Source organism: Cotesia glomerata, linkage group LG5, assembly GCF_020080835.1.
Source record: "Cotesia glomerata isolate CgM1 linkage group LG5, MPM_Cglom_v2.3, whole genome shotgun sequence".
Taxonomy (NCBI): Eukaryota; Metazoa; Arthropoda; class Insecta; order Hymenoptera; family Braconidae; genus Cotesia; species Cotesia glomerata.
Genome location: NC_058162.1, coordinates 19,296,021 through 19,314,602, shown reverse-complemented (window position 1 = coordinate 19,314,602; position 18,582 = coordinate 19,296,021). Strand labels below are relative to the sequence as shown.

General features: G+C 29.7%; 1 protein-coding gene across 2 annotated transcripts in view; it reads left to right on the top strand.

Moving 5' to 3' along the window:
- LOC123265890 (protein slit) overlaps nucleotides 1-18,582 on the top strand; it is a 441,502-nt gene that overhangs the window by 395,994 nt on the left and 26,926 nt on the right. The window contains exons 6-19 of one of the 2 annotated variants that reach the window (XM_044729853.1): nucleotides 487-558; nucleotides 626-839; nucleotides 2,532-2,698; nucleotides 2,860-3,003; nucleotides 4,346-4,417; nucleotides 4,583-4,726; nucleotides 4,821-4,978; nucleotides 7,939-8,089; nucleotides 10,158-10,376; nucleotides 10,506-10,577; nucleotides 10,698-10,861; nucleotides 12,670-12,871; nucleotides 12,967-13,038; nucleotides 13,136-13,207. In XM_044729853.1, the coding sequence (XP_044585788.1) occupies nucleotides 487-558; nucleotides 626-839; nucleotides 2,532-2,698; nucleotides 2,860-3,003; nucleotides 4,346-4,417; nucleotides 4,583-4,726; nucleotides 4,821-4,978; nucleotides 7,939-8,089; nucleotides 10,158-10,376; nucleotides 10,506-10,577; nucleotides 10,698-10,861; nucleotides 12,670-12,871; nucleotides 12,967-13,038; nucleotides 13,136-13,207 (1,923 nt within the window). Of the gene's footprint in view, nucleotides 1-486; nucleotides 559-625; nucleotides 840-2,531; nucleotides 2,699-2,859; nucleotides 3,004-4,345; nucleotides 4,418-4,582; nucleotides 4,727-4,820; nucleotides 4,985-7,938; nucleotides 8,090-10,157; nucleotides 10,377-10,505; nucleotides 10,578-10,697; nucleotides 10,862-12,669; nucleotides 12,872-12,966; nucleotides 13,039-13,135; nucleotides 13,208-18,582 lie in introns of both variants that reach the window. The other variant, XM_044729852.1, reaches the window with a different exon arrangement.

Here is an 18,582-nt window from a genome sequence, read left to right as displayed (position 1 = left end):
TTTTACATCACTATGTGGTGTAATTTTAGAATCACCTCAGTCATCACCAGTGGCACAGTTTTCGTATCATCTGATATGATTTTTACACCACTTTTTTCCGTGCAGGTAAAAAAAAAAATCAAAAATATCTAATGTTTCTAATTTGGTCCCAAATTTTTCATGAAGTAATTATTTTTGAAAATCTATTTAACTTTGCATTTTAATTATAATTTTATATAAATAAAAATCATTAAAAAATTTTATTTTCATTCGATGTGATTAAAAAGATAATAAGTATTTAATCTAAACAATAAAAAACTAGGTGTCCCAACGAATTATAGAGAAATTTGAAATTTTTTATGAATAAAAAATATCAATTTTCCGCGATCTTTAATTCTTCAATCGAAAAATAAAAAAAAGTTTTGACTTGACTGTTTACTACGATAATCAATATTATTAAATTATAGGGCCTGGTAATAAACGAAAAATAATAAATTTACTTTACAGATTACTTGATAATAATGTACTGACGTGCATTGATGAAAGTGCTATTAGAGAATTGAAAGACTTAGAAATTCTGTAAGTATCGATAAAAAAAATTTTATTTATAATTTTGCATTAATTAATAATAACAAAATTGTTTTAGAACATTGAACAACAACAAACTAACAACCCTTGGGAAAGAGATGTTATTTGGTTTGGCGCGATTGCGTACCTTGAAACTCACGGACAACTTTCTAGTTTGTGACTGTCATCTAGCCTGGCTGTCACGCCATCTAAAGAGTGTTCCGCGACTTGGACAGCATACGAAATGTGCCGCGCCGGCTCATCTCAAGGGACAGAATCTCGTCGATTTGCAAGTATGTCATAAACCGTGGAAAAGAGTCTGGGATCTTTAGTTAGTCTTTTGACTCAACTTTAAATGCTCGTACACAATAAACTTAACCCATTATTTTTTTTTGTACGCATATACGATACATTAAATAAAGTGAATAACCAGTTTTATACCGGCACTTTAAAGTAACTACAAAAGAATAATAATAAATGTTACAACCGGGAATAATCGTCTCTGTATATGGCTGAGATGATTTTGTCGTTTATTCTTCTGTAGTATTAAACTATTTTCTTATTCATGTTTTTTAGTTTAAACCACTTTGTTTGTATAAAATGCCAATTCTGTGGGTGGGCATCGGGGTAATTTTATTAAAATACGAATATCTGTTGTAAATCTCATTTAAATAGACCTTACTACATAAAATAAACCAAACAAAGTAATGATAATAATATCAATAAAAATAATACAATAAAAAATATGGTAAATATTACGTAGATTGCACACTTTAAACGCGAAGCGTGATTACGCTCTTCATCTGATTGGAAATATTTGATATTTATGAGAAAGAAAATTTTCTTGCTGACTTTTGAAGTAAAACGGAACTAAATTTTATTATTTTCCAAAACTTATACAAAAACGGAACCAATAAAATTGTAAAAAAATGTGTAGGATTAAAAATCAGATTATGCATCAATTTATCAGGATTCATTTTTATTTTTTCATAACAATCAACTTTTATAATAAATACTGCCAAATTTCAAAATTTAGAAATAATTTGTGACTGAATTTTAGTTTTAAATTTTTCGCAGCATTTTCACTCCAATGAGAAACCTAAAACGCATGTGCTATAGCTACAAACCAGCTGATAGTGCGCATGCGTGACTTAAAACTAAATTCATACTCAAATGTAGATATCCATTCGATCACAAAAGTTTTTAATCAATTATATTAAATTAAATTTAATTCAATTAAATTAGTTAAACAACACGGAATTAGACAGCCACTTGAATATAGAACTACTCAGTGATTATGCAGCTAATAACAAAAAAATTGTGTCAATATTTTGGTGACGAGTATTTATAAACAGAGTACATGCATACAGACTAATCAACAATTAATATAACATTTTATACGACCAGGTTTTTCCATAATTGACGAAATGAAATTTTTTTAAAATGAAAGATCCATCTATATTTCGTGCTTTATCATTTTTAAATAATTTAATTATATAAGAAGTCTAATATGAATGTATTACAAATTAGCCATATGTTTTGCTTTTAAAGCGGGTAATAGAAATTAATTCTATTCATTTCATTTCTTCAAAATTTGTAAGAAGAAAAAAAGTTAAAACTCAATACAAAGTGACCTTTTTACTACATTGCCTATCTAATTCATTATATTTGAGGTGGAATAAAAATATAATACAGACAAATGAGTCGAATTTTCATAATTTTTTGTTTTTTGACCGTCGGTTTCACTACTTCGACATTTTTCACTTTTTACTTCTGAAAAAACAAAATTATTAAAAAGTAAAAGTGTATTCTGGCACTCGAGTTGAGTTTATCTTTAGAACTAGAGTTTGTAATATAAAAAGAATTCATGGAAAGAAAAAAAGCCCGAAAGAAAAAGAAGTTTGTTAAAACTGCTGACCAGACTACTTGAAACACTCAAACCAGATGCCAATGTAATTGGCTGATGAATTTATTTTCACTTCCAGGAGCACGAGTTCAAGTGCCCAGGCCTTGTAGAAGTTCGGACTGGATCCGAGTGTACCGCTGAACCTCAGTGTCCACATCCGTGCAGATGTGCCAATGGAATTGTCAATTGTCGCGAGAGTTCATTGGAAAAAGTACCAACTCATCTCCCTGAGGACACCACTGAATTGTAATTATATTCAAATATAATATCAACTCATCATCATCATCATAACTATCATTAATTTATCAATTCATTAATTAATCAGCCAATCAATCGATTAATCACATTACACAGCCAATTAATTAACTATGATGACGCATAATTGTAATGCCTTTTTTATTTTCCAGGCGGCTTGAGCAAAATAGCATTACGGAAATTCCACCGAAGGCGTTCTCACCTTATAGAAAATTATCGAGAATTGATTTAAGTAATAATAAAATAAAAAAAGTTGCTGCTGACGCTTTCCACGGATTAAAGTCTCTTGAATCTCTGTAAGCATCTTTGTTATAATAGATTTTAATTAATAGTGATTATAATTACTACGATGATCATTAATTTAATTAGATGCAAATAAAAACAAAATTAGTATACATTACGATGGTACGAAAAAATGATTTTTTTTAGTTTTCTATGGAAAAATATTCATCATATGTTAAAAGCATTAAAAGATTTTCACAATTTTTAAATCTTCTAAAAAATTAAATTTCATTTTTTATCCTCTTTTCCGTGATTCTGATTTTTCAACGCTAAAATGACAAACATTAAAAAATTTTATTTTTTTTTTCATTTCTAGATGCTCAAGATTTTTTAACTTCAATGTAAGCTTATAAGCTTATATATATTTATAAATATGTTTTACCGACCTATAAACATGAGTATCAAAGAATTAAAAACTTTTTTTCGCAATTTTGACATACTGGAGAATAGTAATAAAGCACTAGGCACAAATGTACGACAGAGAGGCAACTATTGCTACTGTAATTTAAGTGACAAATATTAGGCTGGTATCCCACACTAAATCGACGTACATTATCTTTAATTTCTTATTATTGTAAAATGTTTACAAATTATCGCATTTAATTTAAGGAGCTAGTTTAAGAAGGTTGTTGTGCTATCGGCATAATGTCAGAAAATTCTAAATTTTGATATATTTATTAAAGATATTATAATACAATTTTCCTCAAAATTAGAAATCAAAAGATGATACTTAACGTGAGATACTTAGATTTAAAGATGACATTTTTTGACGGCACGGGAAGAGAGTGACTAAACGAAAAATTTTTATTTTCTTTCAGAGAAAGGACAATTAAATTTTTGTGAAAAACTCATACTAATTAAAATATTCTACTTGCGACTACCCTGAAAAATTTAGAAATTCCTGACCGAATAATTTTCAATGAAATATCAATAAACTAGTAAATTAGTAAATTATACTTGAAAAATCATGAGTAGAAGCAAGTAAGTGATATTCGATGTGAGAGGCAAGACTAGAGAGTGAGAAAGAAAGCAATAGCATAAACTATAAATCGCACAAAACTGCCTTAAATTCTGGTCACCCAAATACATTTTAACTTCGCTGGGTTGAAAGTTAAAAATGTTTATAATTTTTAGCGTAGAAAGCAGTCAAATTACGAGAAAAATGATTCTAAACAAACAAAAATATAATAGTTCAGAAAATATTTAGAAATTATGACCAACTGCTTATAATGTTTAAATTCAGTTCATTTTTAAAAGATACTTTTGAGAAATAATGAACTGACATATTTTTATAAGAAACTAGAAAGAAATAATATATCACACTTATATAAAATAATTTGAAATATTTATTTTCAGAGTATTGTACGGTAATCAAATAACCGAACTGCCTGGTGGAGTATTCCAAGGACTAACTAGTTTGCAATTACTGTGAGTTTAAATTAAAATGAATGAACGTGCTAGTGCACATATTGATTCAATAACTGTTAGCGTTATCTTTCTCTACAAATTCATTTCTCTACGATGATGATATGAATAGAATAGAGTTTGTGTCACAAACTCGTTAATTAATCATTATTCGCGTTTTTATTTCAGTCTACTAAATGCCAACGATATTTCCTGCATACGTACCGATCTATTTCGTGACCTCACCAGTTTAACATTGCTATCACTCTACGATAATAACATTAAATCACTTGCCAATGGAACTTTTGCCAATCTGCGTAGCATCAGAACACTGTACGTATTATTGTTGTTATTATAAACTTTAATAACTAATTGAATCTAATAACATCAATAAACTAAATAATAATGATAAATATTTACTTTTTAGACATTTAGCGAAAAATCCGTTTATTTGCGATTGCAACTTACGGTGGCTGAGCTTGTATCTCCACGAGCATCCAATCGAAACATCCGGGGCTAAATGTGAATCTCCCAAACGAGCTGCTAAGCGAAAGATTGACGTTATGCGGGACGAAAAGTTCAAATGTAAGGGTAAGCATAATTCGACTTACGGTATCTCTTACTTCGGCAGGATGGTTCAGGTCGGTAACCTTATCTATCCTTCTCCACTATCCCGGAGCTTTCATCTCGTCATCATCATCGTCACCATCATCATCATGATCTTCATCGTCATCGTCATTATCATCACCGCATTGTGAAAGGAAAAAGCCAGAAAGAGAGAAAAAATATTGCGAGATATATAGAACGTGTTTCATAACGTCCACGTTCTCTTTCATCTGAATTGTTTATCTCTTCTTTTAACTCTTTTGATGTTGTGTGCACGTGAATGCTTAGAGTTAATGCTTATCACATTTTTTTTTATTTGCTAAAACAGATTTAACTCTACCCTGTCTTTACCCATGGTATGTACGCTTATATTAATGTTAATATCTGTATTATCATTATTAATTATGTTTTTTCATACGTACACTGAAAAAAAACCGCATGATTCATGAAAAATATTTTCACTTTTGCTTCAAGAAATTGAAGCTTTCGAATTGAAAAAATCTTCATACAATACCATCATTCTCAAAAAAATGATAATTTATAAACCTTTTTTGATGTACATAAAAAAATTTGGTACATTCTAATATGCATGCCTTAAGCGCGAGTAAATTAATATAAAGGTTTGGAAATTCCAAATGAGCATGCCTTAAGCGCCCATGTCATACATAAATTATTTAGATCATAACAAAAATTATTTGTTTTTAATTTTAATTTTCCCGCGAGTAGTATTATCCCCTCTGTAGGTCGAACTAAAGAAAAATTTTAATAGATGATAAAACAGTTAGTAATTATACCATCATGTATGTATAGTTTCTGCTTGTTTATAGTTATTTCAATTCTGTTTATGAAAAATAATATATATGGCTGCCGAAATCGCAGAAAAAGTCACCGAACTGACAATCAAAAAAAATTAACTATATCGAAACGGAATTATTTTGACACGTAATTTTCACAAGGGTTTTGATAAACTTCCTCAGGAATCAAACAAAAAAAAAATTAAATCGTGAAAGTGATTTTTTACAAAGTTGTGGTGTTATCAAGCCCATAGTTCCCGTATATACCACGCTCTTATTCATTTAATTCATCAGAAAAACGAGTTTTTTCTGAGAAATCTTATTTAATCGATAAGAAAATTTTTTTAACGTATTCTATAGTTACTATTATTTATTTCAATATGCTTTTTATCCATAATTTTTTTCGTTTAAATTATGAAAATCACGTTTTAATCGAAATCACGATCTTTAGGCGAGAGTAGAGCATACCTGCGCGCTTCGCGCTTAAGACATGCAAAAAGTAGAAATGTACAAGTTTTTACTAATACTTTTAATCCTATTTTCAATTTTTTAATAAATTTTAATCAAATGTTGATAGGAAAAAAAAAAACTCTTTACTATGCACTATAAAAATAAATTTTATGAAAAGTAAATGTCAAACAAATTTCATGAAATTAATTTTATTTATAATTCTATTTGAAGCTCGTTTAGATTTTTTCATGGATAGTATTTTCTTCACACCGATTGAACTTCCTCTCCCGATTAAATGAGTGAACGATAAAAAAGAATCAATTAGAAGATTGTATTTCCGGTGGTCAGCTAGCTACATAATTGAACAAAATATCAGCTATCTTCAAGCTGTATTGAGAAATTAATTTTTTTGTACACGGAAAAAAAATATTGTTAAAATGATTATCCAACGTATCTTCAAATGACGTTTCCTCAAAATAACAATCCAGTTTTCTTATTTAAGGATTCATTTGTTTCACGTAAACATACAGAGAATTGCTCTTGTAAATGTGGTTTCGTCAAAACAGGCAACTGTTTTGTCAACGTGAGGATCTGTATAGTTGAATCAACTTAATGCAACGCCTAAAATAATGATACGGATCATAATTTTGACTATCTACTGTATGGCTAAATTGGCTATACGGAGTAGCTCTAAGAAAAATGAGTATATGGCATATAGTCAGAATAACGATACGTATTTTCATTCTGATGAAATTTTTCTCTCCGTGATATGGCTGCTCAAAAGACAGAAAATTTTTCGAATGTAAAAATAGCAATTAATCGATTAAAAAAAAATCTGATGAGTTTAACTATAATTCTTCTTGTTGATGGTGTATTTTTTGCATCACCATATGTACATCATAGGTTTAAAATACAATTTTATATGAAAAAACGTTGAGATCTTGATTGTAAGACAATGATAATAGAACATATTTTTGTATTCGCGCTTAAGGCATGCAATACTTTTTAGAAAATGATGAAGTAATAATTTTAATTATTTTGATAATTTGAATGCAAAAATCTAGTTTTTGAATAAAAAATATAAAAATTATGAAACAAAATTGAATTATTCTAGTTACTGAGATTTATGTTTGTATAAATTATGCTTTATCGATCACAAGTAATATACCGTCAACAAACGACAATGGTCATTGACTGAAGATAAAGAGTCGTTGAGCCAAGAATTGGAAATACAAGATAAAAATTATTGAAGCAAGAATAATAAATTTCATTTAATTTAAATTTCATAAAAATATTATTTCTTCTAAATCAAGGCATTTTTTTATCAGTGTACGTAAAATAATTAAACAGAACCAACCAAAGTAATTGGAATTCCTAATACTTGTCAATTGAGGTGATGACGCATGGACACGATAATTTAATATAATAATCGTTTAATATAAACTTCTAATTTATTATTTATGTATGTGGTGATGTATATTAATTGTTAATGTTTTAAATGTCTTACATCACCACGAATCGTTAATCATATCATTCATATTCCATTCCAAATCAAGTGATTATTTTATTGAGATTAAAAAATATTTTATTATTATTGATAAAAAAATAAAAAAGAAATAAAAGTTAATGACGGAAGAATAGAACAGGCAGATTTATTTATGCTAGTCTGTACCCAAGAGATTGTGATGTTTCCAGGTGACGAAAAGTTACTGACCAAGAGAGCCGGTGAGTGTATTCTACCAGGAGCTTGTCCATCACCTTGTACGTGCAATGGAGCAACTGTAAATTGTTCTGATAAAAAACTTACGTCGATTCCTCGAGAGTTGCCGATTTATACATCAACACTGTAATTTATATTTCATTTTATTTATTTATATATAATTTCGCTAGTTCCCAAGCTTCTTGCAAGAAGTTAATTCAATTTTAAAAACTCATAAATTTACACTCCAAAGTTACAAGAAATTACTGCGTCCATTCGAAATTAATTTCCTGTCTCAAGATATTATTTAAGGACTTTTCTTGTTTGTTTTTAAGTTCTGACAGCTCTTGTGATATCATAATATCTTGAGACTTTGAAAACTAATTTAAAATACTTTTCGTACGAGTATCAAGCTTAATTTAAGTTACATTACAAGTTTTCAACAACAAGAACAATTATTTCAATACAAGTTTTATTGGGAATTATAAAATGAATTTAAACAACCCTTTTAAATAAATTGTGTTTTTATTTTCTTTGGTACAAGGACTATCCGTAATATGTTAATAAGCTGCTTAATTTTTTTGTTAGAAGTTTGATCCACCTTTTTTAGCAATAAACAACAGAAAAATTCTTTTCATATTTAGAAAATTTAAAAATATTAATTATAATAATAAAAATATGACTATAAATAATTTTGACAAGGAAGGAGTAAGAGAAGAAAAAAGAAATTGAATTTAGTGCTTCTAGCAATGCAAACGCCGTGAATGCAACATACTATACCATTTTATAGAATGCTTACGTAATAAATAATGGTATGAATCACCACTTTTACAGTCAACTTTCTCTAGAGGTGCTTACTCCTTAAAAGTTCTCCACGGTTTGGTATTTGTGACAATTCATCTTCAAATTCACCTTAAAAAAAATAATTACCAACTTTAAATGAGCGATTGCGACTCATATTAGCTTCTGAAAATGCAGCAACTTCTTCACAAGTGATCAAGTCCCAAAACATGGTAGGGAAACTTTGAATGGCCCTTAGTCTCCGTCGTCCGTCTTACGGCTTTAAATAAATGATGTTATTTATAGAAAAATGTTAAATTTATCAGTCAATTTGAAAATTCAAACTAGTTATTGTTGTCAAGATTTCTTGAAGTCAACATAGACAAACAACTTCACCATTTACTGTGCTAAACTTCAGAAAATAAGCACTTAACACTCAGTGCCATCAAATATTTTTTTCAAGTTTCTGCATAATTGCCAAAATTTACCTTTTAAAATAAATTTTTGTGGGACTAATATGCATCGGACGCTCTTTAAGGATTATCAGATACGGTCATTAATTAAAGGTGCGCGGAAATTTTCCGGGGACTTTCTTACTCTGAATTTTTCGTGGAAAAAAATTAAGACGTTTAGCGTGCGTTTTAAATGTTGAAAAAGTGAATTTGACTCAAGAGAAAAAAATCTTAAATCACGAATAGCACTTGAAAAAATGAATTTCTGAAATCAAAATGAAAAATTTTTGAGCCAAGAAAAATTTTTTGGCTCAAGAATTTCTTTTTCTTGATTCAAGAAAGTTATTTTTTTCAAAATGGTCTTGGTTCCAAATTTTTTCTCTTGAGTCAAGTTTATTTTTGTACCAATGTAGTAGCTCATGTTTCGATATAGCATTTAGAACGCGTATCGGATAATAAGTAAGATTAGTGGGAATCAGAGAAAAAAAGCACCTTTAAAGGAAGTTGACTGAATATATTTTTGTTATTTAGCGTCAATTACCGATTTCAAGTTTTTTTTTTATTACAATCAAACTTGACGGATTAAAATTTGTTCTTTTTTATTTGACTTCTTCTTAAACTATAGCGAACGTATTAGAAAAAAAAAAAAATCAACTGGTTTATAAAATTTGTTTACAATTGTCGTGTTTCTGGTACGACGGATTGTCGATTGACGTAACTGATTTTTCGAAATAAATTTAAACAATTAAAATTTGAAATTTCGTCAAAAAAAAAAGTTTTATCATTAGTCATTGAATTGAAAATAATTGTTTTATAAATAATAACTTTTTTCTTGTTGGATAAATTTATTACACTCCAAAGTTAAAAGTAACTCTTTAAGTAAAGAAAAAGTTTTTCCACACCCTTATAAATAACTTACTTAAAAATTTAATATAAAGTTTTATGATCAATTAATGAATCCTCTTTTTTCGCTATAACTTTAGATTATTGGGGAATAATGAGATTGAAAAAATCAAAGCCGATAGTCTGTTTGAAAAGCTCCCAGAATTACAACACTTAGATCTTCGAAGAAATAAAATTACCAGAATAGAAGCGTCTGCTTTTAAAGGAGCTCATCAACTTACTGAACTGCTCTTGTCTGACAATAAACTAAGAGAAGTTCACGATAAGATGTTCACAGGGCTAGTTAACTTGAAAACTTTGTAAGTATCTATTCTATTTAAACAACTTGTTTCAAGATATCGAAATCTTATTACACTATACGATTAACTATTATTTTACTATTATCGATCTGATATTTTGTTTTTATACTTTTTATTTTTCTTAAACAGAAACTTGAGTGGTAATGCAATAACTTGTGTGATGCCGAGTTCATTCGAGGGTCTAGCTCATATTCGCGAAATGTAAGTTCGATTAAATTTCGTTTTAACATTACAGTTAGCTTTATTTTATTAAAACTTCCTTAAATGCTATATGAATAAGAAATAATAATAATAATGAAAATAACAATCTTTATCTTACAGTAACATGCAAGGCAATCCTTTATCATGCAATTGTCATTTGGCGTGGTTCGCCGAGTGGTTGAGAACTCGCGACATTCCAGGCGTCATTGGACGATGCCACGATCCTCCGAGATTGAAGGACGCCCACGTTAAAGATATTCCGCGTCACGAGTTTAAATGCAACAGTAAGCTTCTTTATTATTATTATATATATTTTTTCATGTTTATATTATAAATACATAAATGTGTATCTTTAAAAATTGAAAAAATATGGCTTCATTGAAGATAGAATTTTTATCATTTGTAACATTATGAATAATTATTCATTCTTTTAATCGAGATGAAATTTTTCATTATACGTACGAAGAAAGTTTGCTTGTTAATAAATGGGAAAGTAAATTTTAAAGATAAAATAAAACTATATCCTCGACTGTCAATGTTTTTTTTCTTGAAAGTAAAGCCTATGTTCCCCGTCATTGACGAAAAATATCGAAAAAGTTAAAAAAATCGATAAATAAATTTCACAATACATTTAACTATGTAACAATAAATAAAGTTTTTAGCTACTGCGGGTGTTTTGAACGAACAAGTGACGAAATGGATGCACGAACCCACGAGTGTAAACGCCTTATTTAAAAATTATATACAGAAAGTAATTAATCGAAATAATATTTTGCACAATATCGTCATACAATAATAAATAGACGTATTATAATTTAGAAGTACGTAATTTCAAATTTTTACTGATCAAATATATTTTTTTGTCAAAGGTACTCTTAAACATCAGTCTTATTTCCTCATAAAAATGGTACATTCGTTATTTAATCACGATATTCTATGAAATATCTGCACAAACTGTCTAATTTTCTAATATTTTTAAAAGAAATAATACTTATTTTTACTTTCTGTAATATTCAGAGAGATTCTGCAAATATGATGTAAAATATGAAAATTCATTAAGAGAAATATTATAAAAGTTTTCGAAACACTGGTATTATTATTCAAATGTTTTGTAATGGAAAACTCTTATAAAGCTTGGATCTCATATTTTTTTTCTAATAAATGTCGACATTTAGTACTAAATTTAGTACTCTTCACAACTATAGCGTCGTCAAGCTAGCAATAGCAAAACTCTTTTTGGACTGACATTATTATTGATTTCTTGGAATCTAAACAAGTAATAAAATTTTAAATGGAGAAACTAATTAGCAACAAATTTAGCACCTCAAATAAATTTTGTTGCTTGAATAGTGAGTCAATGCATGATGTACGAGTCCATGCTAGCTTGATAGACCTCATAACTATATCAGTTAATACATATTTTATTCTTAGGTCATTAATAATAATAGAATTAAAATATAATTTTAGATACCTTTTTTAAGAACCAAATTTAGTGGTTCTCAAGTTATTGAATGTTAATTTTTGGCAAAAATAGAAAATTATTACCATAATTTAATTCACATTTCAGCTTTAATTGACAACTGATAAAAGTTTTTATAAATTTATTTCCGTACCATAAATTCGTAATAGTTTTGAAAAAATGATCTATTTTTAAATTTAGGATTTTTAAATTGGATTTATCTATTTTAAACTTCCAATACTGAGGTCCCTGCGTAGTGATAACTATCCATAATTGTTTATAACCTCAATAATTTTCATACCTTCGATTTAATTAATTTATTGTTAATTCAATAATTAATAATTAATAGTTAATCTAATAATTAATTCTGATTTATATAAAATCAAATGATTAGGAAAGAAAATTTTATAGCTCTGTCAAAATTATGAACTATTTATAAGTATTGAGTGACCTTGTCGTTTTTCTATGGCTGTTAGGTCTTAATGATAGAAATAAATAGATACTCGAAATAATTAAGTCAAGCTGTCCATCACTTCCCTGAAAAAAAAAAAAAAAAAAAAAAAAAAATAATAAAACTCATGTGAATTATTGTAATTTTTAGCATTATAACTTAAGATACTTTTAATGTCTCAGGTGATAGTGTCGGGTGTCTCGGTGACGATTACTGCCCACCGCGATGTCACTGTGCAGGATCAGTGGTAAGCTGCTCCAGATCACATCTAACGGAAATACCCCGTGGCATCCCACCAGAGACCACTGAACTGTATCTTGACGTAAATGACATAAAAACGATTCAACCCGAGAGACTTAGCCACTTGAGGATGCTGACAAGATTGTAAGTAACAGTTGTCAATACTCATTCACATTTTTTCAATAATTATTGACAGTTTTGGTCACATCGAGTGTTTTTGACTTGTTATTATTTGACAGGGACTTGAGTAACAACCAGATTGTTATGCTGGCGAATGACACCTTCAAGAATTTAACTAAATTATCTCACCTGTAAGTTTCATTACCTGTCATCGCATTCTTATACAGAATATGAGATGAATTTATCTAAACTTTGATATCTTTTTGTTCTTTTCTTTTTTTTTTTCAGGATAATAAGCTACAACAAACTCCAGTGTGTACAGAAAGATTCTTTAGCAGGACTCAAATCTTTAAGGATAATGTAAGAAAAACAAAAAATTTTTTTACTATTATTACTAATTTATAATTTAAGGATGTATTATGAGCGTAACAAAAATGATCGATTCGAGAACTGAATATTTTTTCACAAATAGATTTTATTTGACGTGTCATACATAAATTGTTGAAAGTAAAGTATCAATATACAAAAAGTCCTCGCTAATGACGTTAATACTGGTTTCAATTTTTACACAATTTTATATCAAACGTCGATAAAATAAAATAATTATCTATCGTGAATGACAAGAATAAATTGAAAAAATAATTTTAATAATGAGTTAATTACACAGGTCCACAAAAAAGAAAAAAAAAGTGGTCTGTGCTGGGTGTGCGACATATTTTCCGACGTATTTTTTACCGCTGAACACGAATCTGAAGTCAAAATTGGGGGTCAAACTGCAAAAAACGGATAAAAATAAAAAAAACCGATAAAATCTTCGATCTAATCATTTTTTCCGCATGATAATTAAAATTTTATAATTTTTGTCATTTCCTGGCCCTTTTCTCCTCAAATGACCTGTGCAACAGATTTCTGCTACGCTTTTTTCCGCTCTGTTGAGTTTTTCTTTGTAGCATCCAGCAGTAATCTGCAAACATAAATATGTTACCCCTTACTGCCCCTGAAATTGCCGTTCAAATTCTTTGAGATCTTGATGAAATCTTTCTCCGTGCTCTTCACTAAAGTATCCGTTGTTCTCCGGAAAGTAATTGAGATGCGAATCAAGAAAGTGAAGTTTCAAATTCATTAGGCAACCTGAACGCTGAAAGTTTGCGATCATATTGGCCACAATATTTTCGTAATCAGCATCTTTGGTGTTACCTAAAAACTTGGTACACACTTCCTTGAAACTTAGCCATGATGCCTTTTCTTGTTCATCCATCACTGAAACAAATGTTTCATCTTTGAATAACGTCCGCATTTCTGGTCCACCAAAGATGCCTTCTCTCAATTTCGCATCTGATTTGTGCTTAAACACTTGACACAGGTATGTAAAGCACTCTCCTTCTTTATCCAGAGCTTTCACAAACTGTTTTATTAACCCAAGTTTAATATGAAGAAGAGGAATGAGAATTTTGGCTGGATCAACAAGCGGTTTTCTTATTATATTATGTGATACAACCCTAAATGAAGATCTCGACGGCCAAACTTTTTTGACGTAGTGATTTTTGCGATCTCTACTGTCAAACATACACAAATAGCATGGATACTTCGTGAATCTAGATTGTTGTCCCAGGATCATGGACAAAATCTTCAAATCACCACATACTTGCCTTTTATGTTCTTCATACTTAATTTTTATCAGGACCGTTTCTAGATTTGTGTACTCTTCTTTAAGTACAGTTGAGTGAGCTTAAGGTAGAAGAAGCATTACAATCCATTAAAATAAACAAACCCCGCACGATAGAATACCTGGCCCGATCGCAGGTGAGTCAGCCGCCCTAGGGGTGATAACCTTCATACCTCCCCAGGCCTAAGTATGAGGGCTTTCCGACTTTGACGAAGACAATGTCAACTCGTCGTCGGACACACTACGGCATCATTCTCATATTCTAGCGCTTCCCTGCAAAACAGCGCGCCTTCGCTGGCTTCGATACCATGAAATGTTGACTAGTGAATCATTCTACACATCCCGTTTTCTATAGTATCAAAGATAAAATTATTTCGATAAAAGACTTCAATAAGACACAATAAGTGGCAAATAAACATATTTGCAAATCAGTGATGGATGCTACAGAGAGAAACAAAGCAGGAACTTCAATTTGATCATAACATACGGAAAATACTATTAGATAATGGATTTTATCGGTTTTTTTTATTTTTCTCCGTTTTTTGCAGTTTGACCCCCAATTTTGACTTCAGATTCGTGTTCAGCGGTAAAAAATACGTCGGAAATCATGTGTCGCACACCCAGCACAGACCACTTTTTTTTTTGTGGACCTGTGTTACAAATAAAAGACAAGAAATTAATTTCATTTACAATTTGATTTTATAGCTCCTTTAAATATTCAAGACGATATTATTTTTTCATACGAATTGAACGTCTTCTTTCATTGCGATGCGTGAATCATAAAAAAAAATTAGGAAAACGGTTGACCCTGAAGGCCATCCCTGCAACTTCCCGCTACTTTCGTAATTAAGCGCTCAAAATTGCACTTATTACGTTTTTGAGCTCTTCGAGCTCAAAAATATAATTTTCGTGTAGTTTTGAGCTCTCCGAGCTCAAAAGTCTGATAGAAGTTTAATAAAACACTATTTTTTGAATTTTCAAACCACAGTAACTTTTGAATGAATGTACCGATTTTCACGTGGTTGGCGGCATTCGACGCAGTTTTTCAAATTCTATAATATATTTTTAAACACAAATTGATCAGGCTGGAAATTTCGGTGTAATTCGAAAAAAACACTTTTTTTCGATTTCTTTCGTCAACGATAACTCACGAACGAATCAACCGATTTTGACCGTCTTAGTGGCGATTGACGTGGTTTTTCGATGTTAAAAGCTCATTAGTTTTTGGAATTGATCGGTCAAGCCGTTTGAAAGTTACTGAAAAAAACTATATTTTGTCCGAATCGGTCCAACTTGTATTCAAAATCTAAGTTTAGTCGAACCCTTTCGAATGGCACCAACCGCGATCAAATCGGTCAAGCTGTTCAAAAGTTATGAGAGGTTTACACACACACACACACACACACACACACACACACACACACACACACACACACTCACACACACACGAACATACATACATACATACATAAATACATACATACATACATACATACATACATACATACATACATACAGACAGACATACAGACACCATCAAGGGAGTAGTCAGGGAAGCTTCCTAGGACCTCAAAATATCGAGATCTGATGAAAACTCGATTTTCGAAAAACGGGGTAAAAACAATAACTTCCCGATTTTTGAAAATTTTCAATTTTCTTAGCGGGAAGTTAAAAATCAATTAAAGAGTGAAGCACTAGCTGTCTTCAAGCTGTATTTGGGTTATTCCATTTCAAATCGACAAATTTTTTACCTGACCACCTTCGATTTCGCTCAAAGATTTCTATCTTTTTCTACCTCCTAAAAGAAATTTTTAGGAATTATTTAAAATTTTTTTATCCAATCCAAAAAAAGTTACAAATTTAAAAAAAAAATCGCTCTTTTTTTTTTTTTTAAATCGCTAGAACTTTTTCAAAAATTGACCGATTGGGACCACACTAAATAGATTTTTGTTTTTTAATGTAATTCAAAATGATCGTCATTTTCTCGAAGTCCGACCACTTCCATTTTTTTTTTTTTTTTTTTTACTTAAAAAAAACTAACTAACTCTGCAAAAATCCGCAATAGTTTCAAGATGTGCCGACAATCGCTTCTAATTTTTTTTTTTAATGAAAAAAAAATGTTTTCTTCAAATTTGTTTTATTTTATGTGACTTTATTATGAAATTTTGTTGGCTTCCTCGTGAAACTTCAGAAGTTGGAAAATAAAATTTTTTTTGAAAATTTTGAGTGGTTATCGTTCGAAAAATTTTGTTTTTTTTTTCTTTCAAAAAAGTAAGGAATAAAGAGAAGGACGATTTGCTCTAAAATAAATTTATTTTTAAGGTTTTTTTTTTAAATTTGTAGCTTCTTTTGGATTGGGTCAAAAAATCTGAAATAACTCCTAAAAATGTCTTTTAGGAGGTAGAAAAAGATAAAAAACTTTGAGCGAAATTGAAGGGGGTCGGGTAAAAAATTTGTCGATTTGGCATGGAGTGACCTATGTACAAATGAAGTTTTATAGATATAGCTAATCAAAGGACAAAAATTTTCTGGAATTGTCAGCCGAAAATAATTAATTATAACTAAACCAAACTATATTAATCTGCAATTTTTATTACATAAATTCCTATGGTAGATGAGGAAATTAAATGAAATAGAGTTGAAAAAATGATTTTTGCAAAAGCTATCACTCTTACAAAAGTTCTTCTTCAAAGAGACTTGAAAAATCTACACTATAAGCCATCAATACCATTTTTTCAAAGTAAAAATATCAATTAACCAGGTTATAAAATTTTGATGTTTAGTAGTGGTTTTATTTTTTTTTTTTTAACCCTCTCCCGACTAGAAATTTTAGTGTAAGACCTATTGGATCCTCATTGGGTTACCCAATAGGGACCACACATAGGGATATAACGCAAAGCCCTATGCGGCCCTCATTGGGCAATCTCTCTTGGGTCCCAATAGGGAAATCCCCATCAAAACCCCATGTAAATTTTGAAAAAAAAATATTAAAATTTTCGAAAAAATTAAAAATAATTCAGGATTAGATACTCATAAGGTAAAAGACCCAATACCGGAACGATTTGACAATTATTATTTCATATTTTATCTCGTACTCAATCAAATTAAACAAACTTTTCTTTAATAATAGAAAGTAATTTTATTTTAAAAATTGTTTCAAATATTCGTAAATTTTAACTTGAAGAACAAAAGCAAATTTCTGTTTTGAAATTTTCTTTTTTACATAAGTGTCGTCAAGTATAACCTCGAATCGTTTATTTTTTTTTTTTGGATTTTTAGTAAAAATTTATTTGATTTTTTAATATTAAATAATTATTGTTAGTTTCACTATGCATACATGTAATTTGAGTTCTGAATTAACTGCTTAATTTTTTATAGGTAGTAGTAGGATGCCGAAAGTTAAGTCGAAGATAACATTTTATAAATTCGTTTTATAAATTCAGAAAAATTCACATAAAGTATTATGATTTGTTAATTAATTATTTAATTAATCCAGCTTACGAAAAGCGGACTCTTTAGATTAAAAAAATTAGTTTTATTTATCGTTCCGGTATTGGGTCAACCATATTCCGGTATTGGGTCAACCATATTCCGGTATTGGGTCAACCATATTCCGGTATTGGGACTGGGCATTTAAGGTGTTCCGATACTGGGTCTTTTAGACTTTTTTAAAAAACATGTTTTTTTTAATATTAAATTCGACAAAATTGATAAATTTAATTATTTTCGTGTAACTACATGTTTATTCTATATGATTGGATGCATTATTATTACTAATAAACCATTTAAATATTTTCTAAGTAATAAAAACCAGTCATGTACCCTTCATCGTTCCGGTATTGGGTCTTTTACCTTATTATATTAGAACTCATTAGTGAATTTAATCTCGGATTGACATGGAATTATTGATTGAAAAAATCCTTGGCGTGAGTTGGGCTCGAACTTGCGTCTTTCAGGTCCTCAGTCGTTCACGTTACCGCTGGTCTAAGCAGGAGTACTATTAATGTGGATTTTTATTTCGTATACATCAACTTAACCGGTTTACTAAGATATTATTTATGTTATACTT